The following is a 25,605-nucleotide window of genomic DNA, read 5'->3' on the forward strand; positions in this document are numbered from 1 at the left end:
CATTATTTCATGTGATCTTCACAATAACCCTGCTAGGGTGATAGTAAATGATTGTTCCTAATCTTGACTCTTTAGAAAACAAAAAATGGGAGGTTACTCATTTTTTTCAAGTAGCTCTGAGTAGCTTTGCTAATAACCAGCAGTGTTGCCCAATACAAGTCACTTCTATTGACTCAGTTAGTTTCCTCATTTATAAGATTTGAACAATAATTGTACCTACTTCATAGAGTGAGAAATAATGCTTACAAAACGCTGAGCATGGTGCTTGGCACATGGCAAATATCAGTAAATCCTGGATATTGGTGCTGTTTCTCCTATGAGAGCTGCAAGTTGAATAATGATGTTCAATAGATGTTATTTTCTGCTGTACTATATTGCATCTTTTAGAACGTAAGTGGGCTGGTTATGCATGTCTGTTTCCGCATATGTATTATTTCCAAAATGATTCTAACCCATGTTAAGTTGGTCTTTACTCAGAACATTTGCCAATTGTTGGGTTACTCTACATCTCTTAGGATGTTTCTTTTAGTTTTTGACCCAAAATTACATTTTATCATTTGTGCAATAAATCAGCTTTCATATTTTCCTACTGTTTGTTGAAGAAGGTAGGTCGTGTTTCATAAAATAGCCATGACGTCTAGAACGATATTATATTGCTTGTATATTTCATACATGTTTTGTGTTTTCTTTTACATCGTTAGCTCTAGTGACAGGGCTACTTTCAATGTTTGCATTTTTGTAAGTGTACCTTCAGCAGATATGCAGTCATATGTATTATAATAAATTTATTTTTCAGTAGTCTTTGTGTAGTTATATTTCTGGTCCAGAAAAAGGTGATTTTAAAAATTGCCTGTGACTTCAAGGGGCATTTCTAACTAATTTGGCTATATCACACAAATATGAATATTCCCCCAGACTCTATTACAGTACATCCTTGGCATTTCCTACATTTGCACTCTCTGATTTTTTCAAGTTAATAGAAATTATTATAAAGATTTAAATAACTTTGTTTTGTATTAAAATAGCAGATAATCATTCTTCTTATCCAATCTGATATTGCTTGAACGTTTGAACCATTGAGCAGACGATATTTTGCACAGTCCAGGATTTATAGCTTCTTTTCAAACCAAAATTCTAAGTAGATACACATTTCCAAAACAACTCTGTTTTTGGGTCAGTGTCTTACACTTAATTGGAACTCATTTTTGCTGTGTTAACTCTTACCTTGAAGAGTTATCTTGCTTTGACTTTTATCCTACTGGTTTGTATTTTTCAGAACTGTGAATCAGATCTCTGATTTAACTCCTGCTTGTGTACTCCATGATACCTCAACATTTTGTTTTGGAGTGGTCAAAAGTGGTTCATATTTGTTGGTCTTTTTCAGTATTGCCTTGAGTTGCATTTTTCTTGGTATCTCTTCTTGTAATTTTTCCTAATACAGAATTCTGGAGTTGCCCCTTCCTCTTTACAAGGCAAAACTACATGTGGCTTTCCAGCTTCTTTTCTTAGGTTTACTGCAATTTTTTCAACCCAAGTAGGGAGAGAAGAAAATTTATAAATGTTTAAATTGGGTAGGTGTGTCTTAGTGCATAAGGGTGTGTATCTTCGTGTGTATGGGGAAAGTGCGGGCTTCAAAGCAGATGTAGGTTCAGATTACAGGACCAGAACTTCTTGGCCATGTGACCTTTGGGCATATTTGGGCATATTATTTTAACTTCTTGCTATCATCTTCATCATCTTTAAAGAAGATCAATGATACCCCTCTCATAGAATTGTTCTGATTTTTAGTTAAAGAATTTCTAGCATTATAGAGGATTATCAGAAGTGACACCCCCTCCTAAGGAATAAGTTTTAGTGAGTAAAGAAAATGGCTTATTTACTTAGAAACAGTGAGCAGGGTCCATCCTTCCCAGGTACAGTAATCTATTGATTATCCTTTGAGACCAGTATACTTTGAAAAAGCTATGAATGGGTTGTACAAATGGTGGTATTATTTTACTTGGACTCCAGTGTCTTTCAGTTGCTAGATGAATTTTAGCGGTTTGATATTCATTTTACTCAAAGCTAAAGGACTTGAAATGGTTCTTTAGTCACTAGTTCAAATTGAAAGCATCTCAGTCAGGTTTTTACACAAAGAGGACATAGCAGATATTTGGTTGGCTTTTATGAGGATTGCTTACTGTAATATTCTTTCCCCAGGCATCTGTATACTTCCCCCCCCAATACTTCAAGTAACATTAAGTAGTGTCTCATGATTAGCCAAGAATTCCAATGTAAAGGGGCGTAGAATCCTAATGTTACATAATTTATTCTTATAATTTCCATTTATGTGTAGTTATGTGAAAAGTACTAAGATGTGGTCTTGCAACCAGTGTGACCTTTTTGTGGAATTACTTTAGTTATTTGTGCTACTTAGTTCTGTTCTTTATATAGTTATTTTGAGTGTCCTCTTACCCTACGTAAACTGATTTAAAACATCAGGAATGTTGGAACTAATGTAATATTTCTTTCCTTTTTTTAAGTACAAATTATTTTTCTTAGTGGAATACTACTACTGTCAAAGAAGTTTTCTGCCTTAGATCCATTGGTTATTTTTCACTGCTTTCTCTTTAATTGGAGAAAGCAAATCTAAAGATGGTATTCACACATTTGTGTCTACTCTAAGTTGGTATGACTGAAATAGAAACAGGAATATCACAGTTGTACATTTAGTTTTAAATAGTATTATTAATTGCTGGGCATGATACATAAATGCCTTCTGTTACAGATCACTAGAAAAATGTTTTAGTATTTCCCCTCTTGTTTCTATTAAGGTCTAGAGATATCTAATCAACTGAAAAAAAAAAAAGGTGAGTAAATGATGAATCAAAATAAAAGGCAGTATTGAATTCATGTTTTACTGTTTTATGGAGAATAACTTTTTATTGTTTATTATTTTCTACTGTATGAATATGATTATGGATCTTTTCAGACCAGGGTACTAATTATAAGATTGTATCTGGCACAGTTTTATATACTAGCTCAATGCCTGTGTTTCTGTTCTGAACAAGGAAAATATTTTAATTTAAAATACCACACATAAGCTATATATACTTACTTTCCCCTGGTACATCACGTCCTAAAGCTCATGGGAGAAAATGGTTTAAATTTTTGTTTTTATGTCTAGATTGTAAGTAAAATCACCTGTCATAATGAGTTGCAAAATGCAAACCTTCATTCTGACGCTGCCTATTTCTCATTTGAATCTGACATATTAAAAAGCATATAATTAACGGTTGACATTAGTAATTAACGTTAACTTTATGGTGCTTAATATGCCATCATTCATCCATCAAATAACCAGAAATGCATAATTTCCTGGCATAAAGGTTTTAATTATATAAAACAGTCCTTCAGTTTTCATATGGCATAAATGTTAAAAGCCCAAAATGTGTTTAAAGAAAATTTTTTGTAAGTATTTGTTGGGTGTTAGCTGTATTTTTTTTTCTTTTTAGGAGTATGCATCAACAATTGTGTCAGGAACTTCAAAGGGAGAATGTGGACCTAATTGTGCAGTCTTCATTATCGGCTAAAGAGCGCCACCTTGCTGCAGTTGCCAGTGCACTATGGAGACATTTTTTTTCATTTTTGAAGAGTCAGAGAATGTCACAGACAGTGCCTCTCTCACAACTTGCGGATGCAGCTGCAGGTCAGCATTGTTAATTTGTTAATTAGTTTCTCATTTTAAAACCTCTGTCAGTTTTTTTCTTCTGTTTTCTTGGTAACAAATTCATTTTTATCACAGTGCAGTACATATTTTGACAATCAGAAAGACAAAAATAATTACATATTTTAAGTTAGGATCCTTTGGCTTGTTTATTATTTTCCTCTTATTGAAGGTAAAAATTAAATGATTATTTGCTGAAAACGAAAGATCATTTTTAATCTTAGAAATATTGAATGTACATAAATTTCTTATGCATGCACTATTTGGAAAGTAAAGTAGCATTTGATTTCTTCTGGTTCAAGTAGCTTATTTTCAAATTGTATGTGCGAATATGTAGTGTAAGATGAAGTTGGATAAAGAGCAAAAGAATACAGCATGAGTTCCATTCACCATTGAGCAGGTGAGCTCAGACTGACATTGAGTATATAGAATGTTATTGTTCTGACTTATACTAGATTCTATTCTGGGTTGTATTTCTACTTAATTTGATTATTAGCCTAAGGACATGTCCTTAGGCTTTAAGGGACTCTGAATCAAATGAAATTATAGGCAAGAATTTGAGTATTTGTACATATATGCACTTTTCCAAGAAGAGGTCCTTATCTTTCTCAAAGGGATATTTTACCCAAAGTATGTTAAGAAGTACTAGAATGGACAGAGATCAGTATGGTGACTGCATGTATTTAAATGCAATTTATATGAAGGTATTTAATGTATTAAAGTGTAATGTTTTTAAAAACCTAAGATGTAAACCAAGGTTTATTTTACCCTATTTTGAATGAGGAAAGCTGAACTAAAAGGACTACATAAAAGACAGCATGAAATAAATTTTTTAAGACCTTGAATTCTGGTAGCACTTCCATAATTAAGACATAATTTATGTAGATTGAAGAGTTCTGACAATACAGTGGTTTTCCAACCGGTGTAATGCCTATGAAAATAAATATGGGTATTCAGTTTAACCAAAGCAGTCATTACTAGCCGATATGACTTATCTTTCTTCCCATTCATCATCCCAGCTCCCAGTTAGTGTTCAAAATGATATCACACAAGTTTAGTCAGTGCTGTCCTAGGTGCTGAAAGTTAATGGTATCTAGATATAAAGCAAAGTATGTGTGGGTTTCGAGTTTGTTTTGAAATAAAGACTGGTAGGTTAGGAGAGAGAAATTTCCTGCATTAAAAAAAAAGTTATTGAATACCCACTTTTGGCACTGGGGATAGGCCAGTGGGAAAAAAAGGACTACAGTCCCTTTTTTCATGTATAAGCTCCGTGTTCTCATGAGGATATTAGCTGGAGGGGGAAGTGGGGTCAAAGTTTTTGTTTTTTTTTTTTAATAACATGGGAGAAATTTTAACATATTTATAATGCTTACAGGAATGTTTAGGAGTGAGGGAAAATTTAATGATGCAAGAGAGTCACTTACATTTTAATGCCCAAGAGAAATGGGATCTGGGATCCCTTAGAGGACTTGACCTCAGACGACCTGTAGTAGCAGAAGAGAAGGCAGAGTAAATGGGCCCAGATGGAAGTGGACGATAGCGGTCTACAATCTTCAAGGAATGAGAGGAGGTGAACTGGAAAACAGTAGACAGATGCAACAGGGAGAGTTAGGGGCTGGTATAATCTGATGACATGAGATTCAAAGCTAAAGATTTTCAGGAGGAGGAAGGGAAGATGGTCTGGAAGCAGCAACGTGGACCAAGAAGTAAGCTTACCCTATCTGTAGGTCCAGTGTACGAGAAGTGTGGGAAATTAAATAGCCACCATTTGAGAAAGCTTCATAGAAAACAGTGCTTAATAAGCAATTTATTGACAAACATAAATTGATATAGTACAAATTAAGATAGGGAATCCCAGGTAATCACAAAAAAAGTATATTTGTTTATCATGGTTTCCTAAGGAATTCTAGTTTCTAGGTTTTGTGAATTCTGAGGGAAGTGGAGTATCATTTAGTGTTTGTGGGAGATCACTGTTTACTAGAAGACAACGTCCAGCGTCTAAGGTGAGAGTCAACTCTTCACCTGTGACAGGTGGCAAGTAAATCAACTCGACTGGAGAAGAGTGGGCACTAGAAATATTTTTTGTAATGGATGTTTTGAATGAGAGAGGCACATGAGCAGAGACATCAAGTTTAGAATTTGCCATTTGAGGGAGCCATTACAGATTCATATGATGCTGCTGAGAGAGATTATTCTAGATCTTTTCTTGGAGATCCAGATGATTGCCACAGAAACTTCTCTGACAATATGAATTTAGTTCAGTTTTAATTTTTTGTTAGTTCTACATTTCTAAAATGTGACATTTTATTATTAATTGCTGAATTTTAAAAATCACTATCCATATAATTTGGGGAAGAGAAAGAGTTTTTAAAAAATTCTCAATGTAAGGTTCTCTCATTTTAAATCTAGATTTTACTTTGCTGGCAATGGACTTGCCCAGCACAGCTCCATCAGATCTTCAGCCTCAGCCGGTTATATCAATGATACAACTTTTTGGTTGGGATGATATCATCTGGCCCGAAGTTGTAGCCAGATATTTAAGTCATTTCCTACAAAATAGGTAAGTGATTTTATTTTAGGTATGCACACTCAAGTAAACCCATGATAGATCAGTACACTAGGAAGGTAAGAATTTTCACAATAAAAACTGAACTTCACTACATACGCTCTCACTTTGGCGGCTTGTTGCTTTTCCTGTGTCAGCCTCTTGACAGTACTAAAGTAGGAAAGCTTTCTTACAGCAGTGTTGCTTTTGTTTTACCAAAACGGTTTGTGTAGGACTGCTTTATCCTCATCCAGAAATGACTTCTTTACACTCACCATTGTGGAAAAAATTACATAATTAATATTGCTGAATCTGTATGTTATTGCAGTTTTAGATTTGTGATAGCTTTCCTCTTCACAGCTAGATTTTTAAAGTTTTGACTTTAGTGTAATCATGAACAAGACACTTCTCCACCCTGGACGCTGGCTTCCGAAGTGTCTCCTACCATGTTATATGAGAAATCTGAGGAACCCCAACAGAAAAAAAAATATACAACAAAGTTAAAATAGAATTAGTAGAGAATAATCAGGAGAATTTGAATAAGAATATCAAGATGAGGGAAAATAAAATAAATACATAAACCTGAGAGAAAAGGTAGGTCTTGTCCCAGCTGCCAGTCAGTGAAAATGAAGAGCCATGCAGTTGGTGAGGAATCCTTCTCGAAAGGAAGTTCATTAAGCAAAGTCATCAGTCATGTTCTCACTGGCTTTCAGTTGTAAAGTAAGGGAGTTCAACCTCCACTGGATTACTTTTAGGGTCCCTTCTAGCTTAAGAATTCTGTAATAACAACAGACGTTTATGTTATTTATTAAATACTGTAGCTGAAATTATCTGAAATAATTTTAACTTTTTAAATAATATTGTTGTGTCAGAAACAGCTGAAGAAACTGAAGTGTGCAGATGTTAAATAGCTTTGGGACAGTTGTATAGGTAATAAGTGACCCATCTGAGTTCTCCTGCATTGTGTACCCTTTTTATGATAACTGATACTCAGTATTTCAAAGTAGTCCTTTTACAGTTGAGATTTATATATATTTTTCAAATGCCTGACTTTACATAACATTTACAGTTAGAGAACTTCCTCATCTCTATCCTCACTTATAAAATGATTAGAAATCAGATTCAGTCCAGCCTTTCACTTTATAGAAATTAAAAACAATTTTTTAAAATTTCTTTCAAATGTTATTTTGGAATTCTTTAATAATGACTACCTGTGAAGTGGGGGAGCCAGAAAGGAAGGGAATGGGATTGGTCAAGAGACTCGCATAGAAATAAATTTTGTTTTTTTGTCTTTTTACTTATGTATATGGTCACCATTGCGTCTCTGTTTATTTACTCTCATGGCTGCTTTTTTTTTTTTTTTTTTTAAATTGTACTTGCCACTTCCTTTAGTACTATCTCACCAGCTAGTTAAGCCCTTTCCTTGTTGTTCTGGTTTTAACTGTCTTCTTCCTTCCCTCTCTTCCTTGGCATAAGCCTAAACAGAAACTGTCAGTGGAAAAAGGAAAATGAAAAATCAAGATGTTACAAATGAAAACAAAAGTTTTTATCTGAAATATCTTTTTGTATATATCTGTAGTGTTCATTTTCAGCAATGCATGTCTGCATTAGTGTGTTTGTCTGTAAAATAAGTGAAGCTAGGAACTGGGGGATATTAGAATGGTTTCCTTTATTTCTGAGTATCTGTACACAGGGAACACTTTGTCAGGGTTTTGTTTTGGTTTCTGTTTTTAATATCCATCAACTTATTTTCACAGCATGTTATGTGAAGCACTTTCTCATGCAGGCTGTGTATCTTTTCAAGCCTTAACTGTAAGATCATGGATCCGCTGCATTTTGCAAATGTACATAAAAAACCTTTATGTGCCAGATGATTCGTTCACTGATGTAAATCCTGAACAGGCAGTTGGTAAGTATTGCAGGTGTTTGACTTTCTAGAGAGCTAAGTATATTTAAAATTAACTATTTTGTTATATAAATTAATAGAAAAGATAAAAAAATATATTTGTAATTAGATACAAATATAGACAGAAATGTATTTCCTTTTGCAGCCTGTGTCTTTTTCTTGATATTTTCCCATTATTGTATATGACAAATTTCTCTCCTATAAAGATAAAAGAACTTGTTTCTTGCAAGCCAGGAACAAAAACTTTCTCTCGGGTGACAAGCTATTTTTTTACCTTGAAGAAACTGATCACAAAAAAATGGAAATATGAAGTAAATAACCAGATATCACACAGTGAACACCCTATAAAGAAAAATATCCAATTATGAATAATTTCTTCCCATTTCCTCGTAACTTTTATTTTTAATATCCTATACCGTTCCGGTTGTTTGTAGGGTGTGACTTTTTCTAAAGCTTTATAACCATTTATAAACCTCACAAAGGCTGAACTGAGAAAATGCTCCAAATTTACTTTGATAACTTACTATACCTGTTGGCTTTATATGAGTAACCTTTGGGACTAGGTGTTCACAAGTACACATTGGTTTGTTTTTAAATAAAACCTTCCCATAGTGAGAGAAACTTAGAGGTTTTCAATAATGTGAAATTTTAATTTTAAAAGAAAGCATTGTCATAATTAAGAATATTCCATACTGTCTTATATATATGTGTATATATATAAATTATATAAATATATTTTATTTTAACAGACAAAGAGTATGTGAAACAGTTGGCTGAACTGACGAGGTTGCTATTTAAACTCTCAGAAGTAAAGAATATTTTCTCAAAGGCTCAAGTTGAATATTTGCCCATTCCAGAAGACCCTAAAAAAGCACTTGTTCAGTTCCTTGAGGTATTTTTTATTTAATAGTATAGTTGTCCAGATCAGTTACAGGTATTTTTCCAAAATCTTGAATTGTTCATAAAATTTTTCTGTAAAATGAATTTTTAAAATTGAATCATATTATTGGTTGCCTGCTATTATAAAGTCTGGAGGAGTAAAAATATGAATCTAAGTTATAGCACAATTTACTCTTTAAGGTCAGCAGAATAATTAAATTTAATGAAAAATAATAAGAGTAAAGAATGCCATATAAAAACCTTACTCCAAGTCTGATCTAGGTTGTAGGAGTATCTTACTGCTGAAATTCCTGGATAACAGTATTCTTCAGCTACTGAAATTTCCTTGTATATGGTCTGTAATAGTTCCAACTCAATGTTTACCACCCTATTACAAACATTGTAAATTTTACAGTAAAATTTTAGTGTATTCAGCATAAGCACCAACTACTTCGTATCATAGCATGGTTGAAGCTTTAAAATGCAATCCATTTGTTTTGTTCTGTCTCCATAATAAATATTCAACATTTTATTTTTAATTATTAATTTTGTAGGAATCTATCTTATGTGATAGGTTTTGTTTTATAGCCTAATTGAGATTGTTAATGTGCTTGGGTTAGTGTTTTTTTAAGCTATTCACAGTAAAACTTGGTTTATTTTCCCACAGAGTGGTTGGTATTAACTGCAGTGAAAATCATTACAACCCATAAGCTCTTTCCATAAATGAGAATTCTTCCACTGGTTTTTATTTAAGTTAAAGTACAGTTGTATGACAATTTAGAGATGTCATATAAATCCCCAAAATATTTAGTAATAATATATGCAAATGTAAAATATACATTTCTCTAAAACCTTTTATTTAGTTGTTGATTGGATCTCCATCTGTAATTAATTAAACACCTATGGTAGGGACCATATTGAACCAGAAAAGGAGGTAAAAGTCATGCACTCCAATGACCATTTTCAAAGGTGCTCCTAACTTAGTCCTGTCCAAATTAATTACTCCTTCATCACTCAGTAAATAATTGTTTGCTAAATGATAGATAATATTATGCTAGGATTTCTTAGGGATTTGAAGACTCCAAAGAAATAGTCCTTGATCTTAGAGAACTTTTACTTATCTGGGAATATAAGATATACACAAAGGTTGAAATAATAATAAAAGACAGTATGCTAAGTGCCAATTAGTTGATAGATCAATCAGTAGGTTAAGAATTCAAAGCATCTCGGTATAAGAAGTTTAGATTTCATCCTGTAAATAGTGTGAAGCCTTTATAAATTTTAAGTAGGTCTGATTTGATCAAATTACTTTAAGAAAATTGGTAACAATAGAATAAAGGTGCAGGAGCACTATTGACCAGAAACTAGTCAGATTTAGGAGGAATTGAAGATTGAACTATGGGATTTTTGAATAATTATGAAATAAACACTGTGTTTAGAAGAATGATGATACCTTAAGGAGAAGTAGGAACATCATGATTTAGGGTGGGCAGGAGTAAGTGAGAAATCCAATTTTAAACCTGTTTAGTTTGAAATTTGTCAGGGGTCCCCAAGATCATCCCCAGGTGCTGTGATTCACTAGGAGGGCTCACAGAACTCAGCATATAGTTGTTCTTACATCTCTGACTGCCACATCTGGCCACAGTAAAAGGTTTCAAAGTGCAGTCAACAAAGAGAAAGAGTGCATGAATGAAGTCTAGAGAAACCAGGCACAGCTTCCAAGAGTCCACTCCCAGTGATGTTACCCTGGACATGCTCAATTCTTCCAGCAAGCAATTGTGACAACACAGGTGAAATTGTCTACTAGGGGAGCTCATTAGTGACTCATTGCCCAGGAGGGTTTTTAAGGGGGCTGGTCACCAAGGCCCCCTTTGTCTAGCACTTATAAAATTCCAGACTCCCAGAAGAGAAGCAGATACTCAGCATAAACTATATTGTCTGCACAAACAGTTTAGGTGGAGTGAGCCATTCTTATCTGGAAATGATGGGAAAGAATCTAAGATTCTAAAAACCAATGAAGGACCAACCTTGCAAATAGACCTCTTAAGGACAGCAGCATTGGAGCCTGCTATTATAACTCTTCTCTGCATAGAAATAAGTGTGACTTAAAAGCAGGGGTAGTAAAGGCACTGAAAAATAAACATTTTGGAGTCTGGAGAGCTTAAAGCTAAACAGAGAAATACTGAGATCTAAGGCACTGTTTCTCAAAAGTCTTTCATAGACCTCTAGGAATCAGTCACTAATACTTTTCAGGAGTTCTTTGAGCTCAAAACTATATTGACATTTGTACAAATAGTGCAGAAACTATAGTAGGAATCAACAACATGGCCCAAGATTATACTAGTAGTCATTATAATTTTGAATGCCTTGCAATCACAAGAAAAGCCAGTTTCAATTTTTAAGTGTGTAAAAGGGAACTGAGACCAAAAAGTTTGAGAATTTCTGGTCCAGGGAAAGAAGTATAGAGAACCAAGAGCAGAGAGCTGAATAGAAAAGGGGATTCATCAACTATATCTCTTGTTATTCTCATCAGTCCACCTCCCAATCACTCAAATTCACTGGGTTCCTATTCTTTCCTCTATTCTACATTTTACCATCAGCGGGGCTAACTTTAATATCATCTTAAATAACATCTTAAGTCCTCATGTCAAAGCATCTCCAGGGGTCTTTACTTCTGCTCTGTGTCATCTACCCGCTCCCGTGACCAGTCACTGAACCGTGGCATCACTTGGAGCACCTGTCACTGCCTGTCTTCCCAGCCCTCTCAGTGACTTCATCGTGGTCTTCTACTGCCTTTTCACCAAGTGCAGCATTCTCTCAAGGTCTCACTTTCTTCTTTATCTGCCTTAATTAGACCCTTGAGGGCCTCCTCATGTCAGCTATTCTTACCAACACACTCAAAATCTTCCATCCTCTGTCTTTTGGTTACACATGCAAACCTTCATCTTTGGATCACTACAACCACCTGCTGTCTTTCCTCTGTCTTACCTTCTGAGAGCTGTGGAGAATAATCACATCACTATGTATATTGTTGCCATTCATAATCCACTTTGGATAATTGAAATCCATGGTAGGTTCCCAATAATGGTTTAAAAACTTTACTGTTCTCCTTGAACCTTCTAACCCATCTCTAGTCAATCTTCTCTTTATTCTTCTTGTGACTTCTTGCCCCTTTCTTATTCTCACCTTTCCTCGACTCATCCTCATTTATTTCCTTTTCTCTTCTCACTTCACTGCTATTCTCTTACTGTTTCACCTCACATTCCTCTCCACCACCTCCCCATTTTGCCATTTCTACGTCATCCTTTTTTCCCTCTGAGAAAGTTAAGCTGGCATCTAGCGGCTTACGAGAAAATTCTGGGGGAAAAAATCAGTTCATATCATAAAGCTAAACTTTACTTACGGAGGTCTCACTTGTAAGAATTTGTTAACCTCATCTGTAGGTCTTTTTTGTAGGAATTTGGGGATTTAGAATTCCCAGCCTTGTCCTAGAAATATGGTGAGCCAACCTCACCATATTATGTGATCCTTGTATCAGTTCCATGTGTCTTTTACTAAACTTTGCTAGGTCAGACCTTCTATAAATGATTATTGTTCAACTGTTTTTTTTTATTCCTTTAACCTTTACTTTAATTATGAAAGGCAAGATAATTCTTTTTACTTGGATTTTAATTGCCGTGAATATTTATTGAAAAGTTAAGGATGAAGGCCTAAGCATAAGGGGTATGTGCGTGTGTGTGTGTGTGTAGAAAGAGAAATTACTCTTCAAAGTCTGTATTGTATCAAACTTAGAAAGCTAAATTATGTTTTTCCTTATTTATAGGCTGTTGGTATAACTTACGGGAATCTGCAGACACTTTCTGATAAATCTGCCATGGTCACGAAGTCCTTAGAATACCTTGGTGAAATATTAAAATATATAAAACCTTATTTGGGAAAAAAAATTTCCAGTGCAGGGCTGCAGCTGACTTACTGGATGATGGGTATGTATTCCTGACATTATTAAAACTTTCCCAGGATGTACCTGTAGTACCATGATGGATGGGAATATACTAATACGCTGGATGAATCACTACTCTCCCTACAATCATAAGAATAATCTGAAAGACATTGATTTAGTTTAAAATAGTTCATGCTGGCTTTCAAGTGTATCTCTGTTTTGCCACACCTCCTTTCAGAATCTTTCTTATGCTTAGTTAATATTAAAATTAATTATGATCAATACAGAAAATATGCCAACTCCAATTTGCTACCAATAGTCTGTTGTGAATCACTCACATTGTGCATGCCTGGATAATTAAAATGGACCTTTTTTCAATGTTTATCTGTGCTTTGTTAGAATTTAAAACATCTGAAACCCATCACTTCCTTCTATTTTTATGGTCTGCTTAGTATGAAGGAGGTCAGGAAAGGATTTATTACAGCAGTAAAGGTATTTATGCCTCAAATCTTGTTTCTCACAATACTGTTTTCTCTTTTGAAAAAGAAAAATCTTTTTCTGTGTCTGTTATATAACAACAGAGTTCATCCTTCTTTAGGAAGTCAGTAATTTGAATATCTTTGTTCACTAAAACCATGTTGCTAACCAAAAATAGGAACTGGATAAAGGGAAATGAGAAGGATTTCCTTAGAAGTTTTTGTACAGAATTTAAGGTTTTTTTTCTTCTTTCTTTCTTTCTCTGTGGCCAAAACCTTATATCTGTTCCCTTTGATCTTGTGAACATATGAATAAACCTGATTTGGGCTGTCTGAAACCTTTTATCTTTGTTGTGAAAGATAAAGGAGAATGTGAAAATGTGTAAATATGGATGATGTAGAATGTAGTGAAAATGATGATAGCAATTCGGGTATTTTAATTTTTAAGAAAAGTATAGGTGAGAATTTATTATTAATTTAACATAGTAAAATGTGAAGTAAATATTTCAGCATTTAGGCTTATAATTCATTAGTTACTATTAGATTTCTGCCAAGCTCAATGTATGATTTCAAAAGTATGTCTTTATTTTACAAAATATATGATAGTCTTATCAGGAACTGTAAAATCATTTGGATTGGTGACATATAGACCTGGGACAGAATTCTCATAATGAAGAATTGAGGGCTTTCTTTGTGTTGTTGCATAGTTGATTTTTGACTTAGTGGCAGGTAGATGCTGCATTCTTTCTCTTTGTTTAGATCCAAGAGCCTGGAAATAGAGTACACTGCTACAGTGTTGCCCATTTATTCAGTAGAAATTAGGGGTAGATAACTGTCTTCTAGGTGTACAAGGTTTAGAACAATATGAAGAAAGAACAGACATAAACTTTTGAGAGCTGGAACCCGTTCTAGGTGTGTTGGGGTTGGAATATCACATCTGCTTGAGGGGAAGAGAGTTAACAGTGAAATTCTGTGCTTTGTTTACCTTGCTAGTTTCTACTGGGGGTGCTTCTGCTGGTTGCTTGCATGGCTCCTAGTGGAAGTCACAAACTGGAAAAACTCACTCCAGATTAAGGCACCTGGATCTTAATTGTAGCTCAGTAATTTCTGAGATAGCAGGGTTGATCTATCAGTAGTGTCTTCAACTTTCTTCCTCCTTTTATCAGTTTTTGGGCGGTTTTCTCATTCTTTATATCTCTAATTTTTCTATCTCTGTGCCTTTCCTTTTGATCCTTCTCTCTTGGGACCATTCTTCCCCTTTGGTCTTTGCAACTGAAATTCTACCCATGACCATTCAGTGTCCAGCCCAAACAGCTTTGATCCCGATTGTGCTTCATTCTGTCCTTAAGACATTTTTTTGTAGCTTGCGATTTATTATAATTATTTGTGTACTTGGCATGACCCTGCCAAAATGTAAACTTATTCATCATTAGTGACCATGTCTTTTGAACTTTTTATTCCCATCGTCATATTGTATTTTGGATAAATAAGGACATTTACCGAGTGTGTATCAGGCACTGGATTGGGAAGTGTGGCTACAGTGGTGAAAGAGCTTCTCCGGTGTAGGAGATGGCATATACTAAATAAATGTTTCTGGAATTTAATAATTTTAGAGACCTAGCTAATACATATTTCGTAATGTTACGAAATGAGCAAAGTTACTTTCTAACTATCAATACATCTAAAAATATGTATCGTAATGATCCCAGTTCTCTCTCTTAAGACGTAATATATACACAGAGTAGAAAATAAGTAAATACGGAAGAACTCTTACAGCACAGCTCTCTCAATTACGGGAGTATGTTCCCCACAAGTTTTCTATATTTCAGCGTCATCAGTAAATAAGTAATAGTTTATAGCCAGGAAGAATAACTTAGTTTCTTACAAAGCTACTCTGTATACTTAAATGTTTCCACAGTTCTTTACTAAGAAAATTTCTTCCTCTTTGCATTTTTAATTCCACACACACTCAGAAGTTCTTTACTGAAACATTAAAAGTAGTGTCTTGACATAGCAGCAAACCAAATGTATCATCTCTGCCTTCTATGAACTCATGAAACTTAAGGTCTTCAGCAAAGTGTTTTAACCACTGCAGAAGATAAAAATACAAGAGAAGATGGTGCACTTCTGGTTGGGAGGCCCTTGCTGTTTATAAGTTAATACTAATGTGACGCCTGAGTGATATGAATTATTTCAAATGTTGGTGGTGATGGCAGTTCCTCTTACTGGTATATTAATGTTGCTTAGAATGTGAGTCCTTCTTACATTGCTGCCATTCTTAAGTTTTTTACCTACTGGAAAAATGAGAAGCAAGCCAGTGTTATTTAAAATACTGCTAAGTGAGCATTGTGTTTCTTTATGATTGATTATTGTATTTCCTCGTACAACAGAAGATTAATGTTGCTGTTTGTTGTTCTTAGAAGTGATTATCAGGTTTTTTTTAACATCTATATATTCTATAAGAATATTTTTGTTTTCCTTCAGAGTTTGAATTTTAAACTTTGTTTTATGAAATGACTTCAAATTTTTCATCTTTTTTTGCTTCCTAAGATCGAGCACAATATAAAAGTTTATACAGTACATGTACCACAACTGCTTAAAGATCTCCTTTTAAATTCATTTTTTTATTTCAGTAAAGGAGACCTCAAAAGCAGTAACATACTCTAAAGAGAAGTATATATCTGCTCTTAATTACTTTATTAAACAAGGGATGCTCATTTGTTAAGTTTTATTATCATCAAATATAGCAATTGGCAGATTCCTATCATTAAGGAATATGATGATCCCATAGTATATTTCATGCAGTAAAGAAGTCTGTTTTTCTTCTTTCAGAATCATAGTTTAAACTCACTGTTTATGTAGTTCAAAGAGGTCAACTGATTTCTTCAAGATATTACAGCTAACCTCTTTTCCTACTTGAACAATTAAAGTTCTTGTTGAATTTCTTCTTGTTGCAAACTAAGTTGAGACAGCCTGTAAATTAAATGTAAGATAAAAATATAAAGAAATAAGAGTATCAAGAAAATGAGGAGTAGCATGATGAAGCCCAGGAAAAAATGAGTATATACATAAAAGCATAATATATGATTTTGCAGTATTTGCCTCTGAGTTTCCTAGCAGCCAAAGCAAAAAAAGAGATCTGTTTAATGTGGCTATACATTCTATCTGTATAGTCATATAATGTATAACCACATATTGTTTATATGTATTAAATATAAATTGCTCAGGGAATGTATGCTTTCCTTAGCCCAGAACTCTGAGAGAGATTTGTCTCTTTAGTGAAATACTTTGCATAAGTCTTTTGACTCATAATATGTGGTTCTTTCTATTGCCAACTTTAACTTGATCCTGTGTGCTTTAAATATAAATTTTTTAGTGGGATGGCAAAATTTTCTGGTTAGAAGTTAAATCATAATTTCTGTTATTGCTCTTCTTTGTTAGGAATTCTTGTTAAATCATGGGCACAGATCTTTGCCACCTCTAAAGCCCAAAAATTACTATTCCGGATAATAGATTGTTTGCTGCTGCCACATACAGTATTACAGCAAGAGAAGGAGCTGCCTGCACCTATGTTGGCTGCAATTCAGAAGAGTCTTCCTTTGTATCTCCAGGTATAGTAAGTGTGGCTACTTAAAAGTAAAAAAAAAATGAAGAAAGAAAGAAAACAAAAAGACAGATTTGACACTTTGCCTTAAAACAGTTTATTAACTGCAGATACAACCATACATTGTAATCCTAATGTACATGTGTGATTTTGCACATCCATTGAACAAGTTTAAAATGCCTTTTGCATTGGGCTCAAAACAAAGAGAGGAAAGGCAAAATCTTCACCTTCAAGAAGCTTGAAGTTGAGAGAAGAGACTGACTAGCATGGACAGTACTGTGCTCAGTATTTTCCTTAGAGGCCTCAGTTGTCCATCACACAGACTGGGATGAGGAGATGTGAGAGAAGACACTGTAGTAAAGGACCTTAGGTGTTAAAGAGCAGAGTGGGTGGGAGTGGAATGTCTATTCCTGTCAGAGGGAACAGCATGTAAAGAGCATAAGCTATAAGGAAATATGACACGCTGGAGAGAAGCAGATGGTAATTCTGTCGTGGCTGGAGGCTCATACAGGAGGAGCCACTTAGTGACGGGCTCTGTGTGCCATGCGAACTAAGTTTGAACTAAGTCAGTGGGTGTAAAGGCACACAGCAGATTTCAACAACATTGAGGGTCTCTGGTCACAGTCTTGCTGAGTGTGAGTGTTGCAGAGCAACAGAAAGAAACAGAATACCCCCTAGATTCCATGGCGGCTGCTTATGTCAGTAGTAGAGCTACTCGCTGAAATGGAAGATTCTAGAGATACAGGGATGAAGGTAAGAACTGTTTCTGAGTCGCTTTAGTTTGAGGTGCTGTGGAATATCTAGATAACAGTGTCCAGTAGACGCTTGGAAATGCTGATCTGTCATTCACGGGAAAGGAGGAGCCTGGAGGTGTACTTTGTTACTTATTGGTGTCTGATGCTAAAGGTAAGTGCTTCTTAACTTGGGTTCCAGCAAAGGAAGCTGATGAGGAAGAGAATGGATTTTGACTAGGTAATAAGCTGTCTCTTCCACAGGTGGATTTTTTAAAACTGATTTCACAGTTTCTAAGAATCTTTAATTTTGTATTCACAATAGCGTTCAAAACAAAGTTTAGTGTGTCCAACAGCAGAAAGATAAAAGCCTTGATTGCCAGCCTCAAAGAGGGGTAGACGGGTGGAGGGCGCTGTGGGCAGCAGGAGAGTGTGGAGTGCTTGCCCTGTGCGGCCCTCGGAAACCAAAATAGTCCATTTCATAATAAGAATTCTTATAAACTTCCTAAGTTGAAAACTTTGGTGAATTAGCCATTTGGCAGAACAGACTTGAAGCTATGTATCTTTAATGTCTTAAAGTTATAAGCTCTCCTCTTCAGAATTTTTTACAAAAGTTTCCAGGTATTACTTCATCTTCTTCCAATTTAATGTTTTTCGTTAAAACATTGAAGGAACAGGAATGGGTGGGTCATTTTTTTTTCCCCCAATTGTTGCTTAATTGCGTATGTTTTAACAGTGCTGTGCTATTATTCATTAAAATAAACTTTCAAAATTTCTTATCAGGTTAAGTACCATTTACAGCTAAAATGGAGACATAACAATTCCTTCTCATTATTTCTCTGGGAAACCACATTGTGAATCACAAAGTGCCAAATTATAAATGAACGTTTTAGAGCATAATTTGTTGCTCTGTTACTGATTGTCTGTATTTAGTAGTATGTAATAGTTAATAGAAAAAATAGTAGAAAAAATTCTGTTTCTCAGGGTATTGGTTTGTTTGTAAGTATCAAATACTGTAATCCATGAGAAAGTTTCTTGTTAACTTCTATACAGATGGAAGGGATTAAATCAACAAACATGTACTAAGCCATTGTGAGTTCTGTGTGACCTTGATCAAGCTCTTCTCTAAACCTCAGTTTCTCCAACTGTAAAGTCAGAGATACTAACTCAGTGGCTTTTTGAGAAATTTAAGTGAAATAATGAATATAAAGCATGTGACACAGTGCCAGATAACTAAAAACCTGGAAATAAATTGTCATTATTCTGGGTCTTAATCTTCTACTCTCTCTGCTTTTTTGTTTTTTTTTTTTTAATTTATCACATTTCTTGACATGGAAGAGTTTTAGCATAAATTTTATAGTCTTATTCAGAGAAAATGACCAGTACCCTCAATTAAAAAATCGACCTAAATGTATTTTACAACTTCGTAATGACACATATATGCAGTTGATAGTGTGGTAGTGAAGTGTTTTGAGGATGAGAAGGAAGCTTCCTCTGTCTTCCCACACTTCTCCCCTGCTTCCACTGGGTGTGCTCCAAAGACGTGTATGCGTGGTTGGTTACCACAGCACAGCTGCTAGCCAAGCTCAGCTGTTCCCTGAGCTTCACACAAACATTACCTATTGATGATGGGGGGTGTTCTTGTCGATTGTGACAAGTTAGAAATTCTGACATGAATACTAATACTGGGAACAAATGAGTAAATTCCTAAATTTTTTTCTTTTTAACTTTTTTTAGTATTTCTTTCCTTTTTTTTTTTTCTCTCCTATAGGGCATGTGTATCGTGTGTTGTCAGTCTCAAAATCCAAATACCTATTTAAATCAATTGCTTGGGAATGTTATTGAGCAGTATATCGGGCGATTTCTTCCAGCTTCACCACATGTTTTAGGTCTTGGACAACATCCTGTTTTGTTGGCATTGAGAAACTCAGCCACTGTTCCACAGATGTCATTTCTAAAGAAATGCATTGTACAAGTCATAAGGTACATCTGAATATAAAAAATAGTTGGTATTTGCAATTTATTATTCTCTGTTAAAAAGTAACAAAGCATCTCAAAAGTATCGGCAATCCTTAGGATACTGGTGGTTTACAAACTTTTTTAAAGACTTGGCAGCCTAAGACGGTGCTCTTTAAATTGTTTTCTCTATGTAGCTATTGTTTTCCTTATGTATGTCCCAAAGATACATATTTTTTCTTTTTTATAAGATAGTCATTGTATTTTGTAATGTATAAAATGCAGTAATAATATTTTATAAAAGATAGTTAAGTGAAAAGATGAATGCTAGCATGAAAAAGGAAACAGTATGAAAAAGGAAGCAGTATGAAGTCCTATTTTGTTGGGCTGCTCTCTGTCCTAGTAACTCAGTTTTATTTTTAGGCAGATGAATCAATGAAATGTCCTAGGTTTTCTACTAAACTCTGTATCTTTAAACTGCAACATTAGAAATTATCTTTTCTTTATTTAGTGTCATATGAAATTAGTTCTTAAACTTTAAGATGCTAGTATGATATGTATTATTCTTACTAGATTATTTTCTGTGTTTTTAATGATCTGATAGCTTTAATGACCTAATAGTATCCATCACCTCTCACTACAGAATTCCACGTCTACAATCTGCTCCTTTCTGACCTTTTCTGTATGTTCTTAGTATTTTGTTACTCAGATTTGCAAGCTTTATATTCTTTGTTCCCTCTCCTTTTCCAGCCTTTGGCAAATGGTTGTTTCCTTCCCTTTTCACATCTTTTTTTCTCTTATCACATTATGCCTAGACTATTGCCAGAGTCTCCTAACTACTTTTATGGTCTCTAGTCTTTTTTTCCCTAGTCCTACCTAAGTAATTCCCCTAGATTATGTTTCCTAAAATACTATTCCAGTATGACACTTCCCGGCTCCCCAAACCTTCATTTGCTTTGTTTTTGCCTGTGGAGTAAATTCCGTACTGCTTAGCTCTCCATGATTGTCATGTAACTTTTCCAAATGTAATATATATGGGGTCATATACAGACCCTAATGAAATTGGTTTAATTATTGTTCCTCCAAAATGCTTTACATTTCCCTGCATCACAGCTTTTTCCATACCATTTTCTTCATTAAAATGCCATCTGTTGGGACTAAATACTGCCTAGACTTTGAGACCTACATCTAATGTCTCAGTGTGCCATGGTGCTTATTTGCTTCTTCTGAAGTCACATGCTTTGTATAATTCAATTCACAGAATCATATTTTTGCCTAACTTGCATCTGAATTTCCAACAAAATTGTAGTACTCTACCACTGTGTTTGAGACATTGTATAAGTAATTTTAGTACAAACCAAATGACAAGTGCTGAAGGGAAATTAAATCCTTAAGGTCTTAAAGGTGTTAAAGTCCAATGTTGAGAGTCTTGGCTGCTTTCATAGACTTTCCTATTTACTTAGCATACAGTATGAGAAACTTGAGAATGGTTTTCTTTTCATTTCTAGTTGAAGATTCAAACATGTAACAATTCCTTTTTCTTTTTTAAAAATACTCAGGAAAGAAAAAGAGATTGCCTCCTGTGACTTCCTTCATTTTTTCCATGCTTTTCTACTCTTGCAATTCCCCATTTCAGGGCTACTTCCACTGAATCCCCAAGAATTCTGGGCTTATCTTTCAAAGCACCTGTCATTATATTGTGATTGTCTTTTTCTTTTCTTGTCCAACTTTTCCACTGGACAGTGAGCCCCTTGCTTTCAGAGACCATATTTTATGTTCTTGTTCTTAGACTTGTACGTGGCACCCCACAGGTACTCAATAAATGTTTGTTCTAGGCATTAGGATTTCAATAGTAAAGAGAACAGATAAAACCCTTGCCCTCAAAGAATGAACCTTCTAATAAGTAGTATTTGTTGGAAGTCATTGTATGGAGTAGAAATGATGAAGGCATATTTCTGCCCTTAAGGAATTTATAATCGTTAGTGATTTCTGTGCCTTTTTGTGAAATTACTATTGCTTTGCTAGTATATATGGATGTATGGCTTAGATTAAGCTGTCTTTGACAATTTTTCATATTGTCTAGACTTTTTAGAAACTGAGCAATTCCTACTTTCATTTATTGACTTTAAAAAAGTATACTGAACACTTCTTATGAGCCAAGACCTATTTGAAGAGGTAGGGATACAAATGTGACTCAGATAAATTATTACCTTTATAATCTCGGTTGAGTTTTGATGCTAGAAGTTGTCCTGCTTTAAGAGAGGATATTAAATCCTAGATTACCTCTCTGATTCTTTTACCTCCTCAGGGAAGGAAAGAGGTAGGCTGGAATGGGAAGATGATTCTTTGTGTAGTCCTCCTATTGATTTGGAAAAATAAGACCCTCTCCCAAATCCCTAAATAAATAAATGTGAGGAGAGATTTCTTCATGCAAATTTGACATTAGAGAAAACGTTGCATCATTGAGGAGCTGATAGAAGAGATCAAGCTTATATTAGAAAGAAAAAGACTTAACAATTAAATTTTCATTGGATTTTGATTAAGTTTAAGACCAGGTTGCTTTATATTTAGTTTGTGTCTATATTCTGCTTTACCAAAAGCATGTGCAGTCACTGCTTCAAAAATCTTATGTTTGAAGAAAACATGGAAAAATATACATGCTTTTTAAAAACTGTGCTTTATTAATTTGAGAGGTAAAATGAGCCGATATGTTTAAAGTGTATGACATTTGATTTTGCTCTATGAAAACTGTAAAGAGAAAGAAAAACAAATTGTGCTTCTTTTCAGGAAGTCCTACTTTGAGTTTAAAGGGTCCTTGCTCCCTCCTCGTTTAGCATCCATCCTGGCGTTCATCCTCCAGCTCGTTAAGGAAACTAATATCGACGTTTCTGAGATTGAACTACTCCTCCCTGGAGTACTAAAATGCTTGATGCTGGTCAGTGAACCTCAAGGTTAGTTCATTTATGAGTTTGTTTGTTTTACTTTTATGTTCACAAACCGAGTACTCTTTCCTATCAGTTAAATTGACAGTTACAAAAATATATTCTTATTCTTAGAGAAAGTAATTTTTTCCTCAGCTACTTATATTTAATGTGCCAAAACAGCATAACAGAAATTTAGTTGCGTTTGGAACATGGTGAATATTCTACATTGTTTCTTGATTTTTTTCCCCCCATATTTATGTACAAGTGCACAATTTTAAAGGATTTAAATACTGAATGAATATAAATGTTCTTTTTGTAACTTTGCTGTGTTTTGGAAGGAAGGTAGCATCACAAATAGTTGATTTCATATATGTGTGTATTTCGCTGATTTTAAGTGAAGGTGAATTGTTGGTTTCTAATTGGCTACATTTGTATTAGTGAATGGGAGGAATATGCTTATGAAATTAAAAAATCAACCTACTTTGTCTATAATTAATCAAGGTTGTCTTTTCTTATCACGTAGCGGTGTTTGCAGGGTTAGGATGGGATAGTGGTTTTGAATATGGGCTCTTCTAACAGAAAGACATATCTTCACATGTTTTTTCAGGTACAGGCTTGTAAAAAATAGACTCCTGAGTGTTTTATATTTTCTTAAAATGGAAAATAGGGAGATTTTAGAACAAAACAAAACTCATAACTATTATTTCATTTTGAAATATAACAAAAAAGCACGTATATACTTTAAGAAAACAGCATGTTTTTCTAAATCGAGTGCTCATAAAAATAAGGATCCAGATGGTCAATTCAGACACAATGTGTAATGCTATAATTTTTCCTCCTAGTTAAAAAGCTGGCCACAGAGAACCTGCAATACATGGTAAAAGCCTGCCAAGTGGGGTCAGGAGGAGAACCTGCCACCCAGCTGACTTCTGTGTTTAGGTAACTGGAAAATATGCCAACTGGCAAGGCGACTATTGCCAGCCATTTGACAGCCAACATGTTTTTTAAATAACTAATTATCCAAAACATAATGTGTTACTACTTGTTTGTAGTTTCAATTATTGTACTTTTTGGCAGTAGTTTTGCTATGTTGTGTTGTTTTATTAAAAAAACAAGAAGTACCAGGGAGAAAGATAAGTGAGCTGACTTAAAATTACCTGAGAATTTAGTGAGGAAGATTCTTGCATATATTTAAGAGGAGAAAGTGGGAAACGTGAGTCATGATGACGGGAGTGCAGGCTTTGTAGCTACTAAATCCATGACTCAGGACCCAGGGTCGTTGTGCCCCTCACTGGTTTTCACACTCGCTTTAAATGCTGTAGACCGAGGAAGCTCCACTATGTATGATTTGTGAAGCACAGACTTCATAGGTCTGTTGTTCCTACACAGGAATAACAGTGCAACTTGAGGAACACTTTCTGTTTTGTTTTTATTTTCCTGCCTTGCACCCTATTGAGTCTTGTGCTTTCTGTTAGGGCAGTATTTTTAAATATTTCTTTCTTATACTTCCTATCAGTTCACCTTTTTTTAATGCATCTCTACCCTAGCACTACCATGATAAATAATTTGGGTCCATTTTCTTCGTTCTATGTTAGATTTTTTGATACCTCAGTTTTCTTTCTAATTACATAGCTGACCCTTGTCTGTTGTTTACAGTTTATGTAAATTGTGATCATTGACATAAATGTTGGGTTTATATAAAGTGTAAAACCCTAAGAGAGGAGAAAAGATTTTATACTAATAAAGATTGTGTTAATTATTACGTACAGTTTATTAAGCTAGGTGGCTTTTATTTTGTTGGCGGAGAGAGTAGAAATTTTAGGGTTAAGATAAATAATTCTTATTTATAAAAGGCCTTCTATGAGTCTAAAGTTAAGGAATATAAAAATATATTACAAATAACCTGCTTTCCTCATAGAAATATTGTTTGATTTATCTAGAGATAGGAAGAACTAAAAGATAAAAAAAGTAACTAGGAAACCAGACTTGTTTCCTGTTTTAGTCTTTCTGCACCCTTACCACCCTGATTTCAGCAGGCAGAATATAGCAGAAAAAAAGTCCCTAGGATTAGATTTTCCCCCTTATTCTTTTGGGATTCCAGCTGTTCCCTCTTCCAATGTCGTCACTCTGGTCATGGCTCACACCGAAGCCATTTCTGTTCTTTATTTTTAAGTGTTATAAATAGTGTTCATGTGGCATCTGGATCCTTTCAGTAATCTTACATGAAATGATCTTTCTTGTGTTCAGATTACAGTTTATTGCTATAAAAATACCAACCCAAGGAATTGCCCCCAGAGTAACTCTAAGTAATTTGTTTTACTTTCAGGCAGTTTATCCAGGATTATGGTATGAGATATGATTATCAGATTTACAGCATTTTAGAAATAGTAGTAGCATTGGACCAGCAGGTTGTTATCCACTTGATTTCTACCCTCACCCAGTCTCTGAAGAATTCAGAGCGGAAATGGGGCCTTGGCAGGAATATCGCACAAAGGTATGTTTGGTAATTTGGTTGTATCCTATTGGACAATGATTATGAAATCCAGATTCATTTTCTAGAAATGGCCTATTTTCCCATTCACAAGAATTTGGAGTGTGTTCTTTTGAGTTGAAACATGTTTCAATACTTTGATTGACACATCTGTTCCCATATTGTTCTTAAAGTGACCACCTTAGAGAGTTGTATATTTCGTCACTACTGCTGTAGCTCAGAGCACACTTGCTGCTCCTCATCAGGAAGTGGACTTTAGAGCCTAAAGTGTCTTGTTTTTTATAAAATCCATGGTGGCAAATCAACCCCTCGGAGGAATGCTTGATTTACTGAATATCTTGTTTTCCCAGTGAATCAGATTAGTGACTCAATTCAATAATGTGAGTTTTGGTCAAAAATAGATAAAGGCCTTTTTTCTCGTAGACTTACAATGCAGTTGAAGATAGT

General features: G+C 34.7%; 1 protein-coding gene across 2 annotated transcripts in view; it reads left to right on the top strand.

The window, feature by feature from the left end:
• The window catches only part of MMS22L (MMS22 like, DNA repair protein), a 107,489-nt gene that overhangs the window by 77,277 nt on the left and 4,607 nt on the right, over window positions 1-25,605 (top strand). For both annotated transcript variants that reach the window (XM_010948404.3, XM_074368601.1), the window contains 10 exons: window positions 3,495-3,688; window positions 6,116-6,266; window positions 8,009-8,160; window positions 8,907-9,049; window positions 12,860-13,019; window positions 16,894-17,063; window positions 19,559-19,770; window positions 22,531-22,694; window positions 23,510-23,606; window positions 24,994-25,161. In XM_010948404.3, the coding sequence (XP_010946706.1) occupies window positions 3,495-3,688; window positions 6,116-6,266; window positions 8,009-8,160; window positions 8,907-9,049; window positions 12,860-13,019; window positions 16,894-17,063; window positions 19,559-19,770; window positions 22,531-22,694; window positions 23,510-23,606; window positions 24,994-25,161 (1,611 nt within the window). The remainder of the gene's footprint in view (window positions 1-3,494; window positions 3,689-6,115; window positions 6,267-8,008; window positions 8,161-8,906; window positions 9,050-12,859; window positions 13,020-16,893; window positions 17,064-19,558; window positions 19,771-22,530; window positions 22,695-23,509; window positions 23,607-24,993; window positions 25,162-25,605) is intronic.

This window comes from Camelus bactrianus, chromosome 8 (assembly GCF_048773025.1).
Source record: "Camelus bactrianus isolate YW-2024 breed Bactrian camel chromosome 8, ASM4877302v1, whole genome shotgun sequence".
In the NCBI taxonomy this organism is placed as follows: Eukaryota; Metazoa; Chordata; class Mammalia; order Artiodactyla; family Camelidae; genus Camelus; species Camelus bactrianus.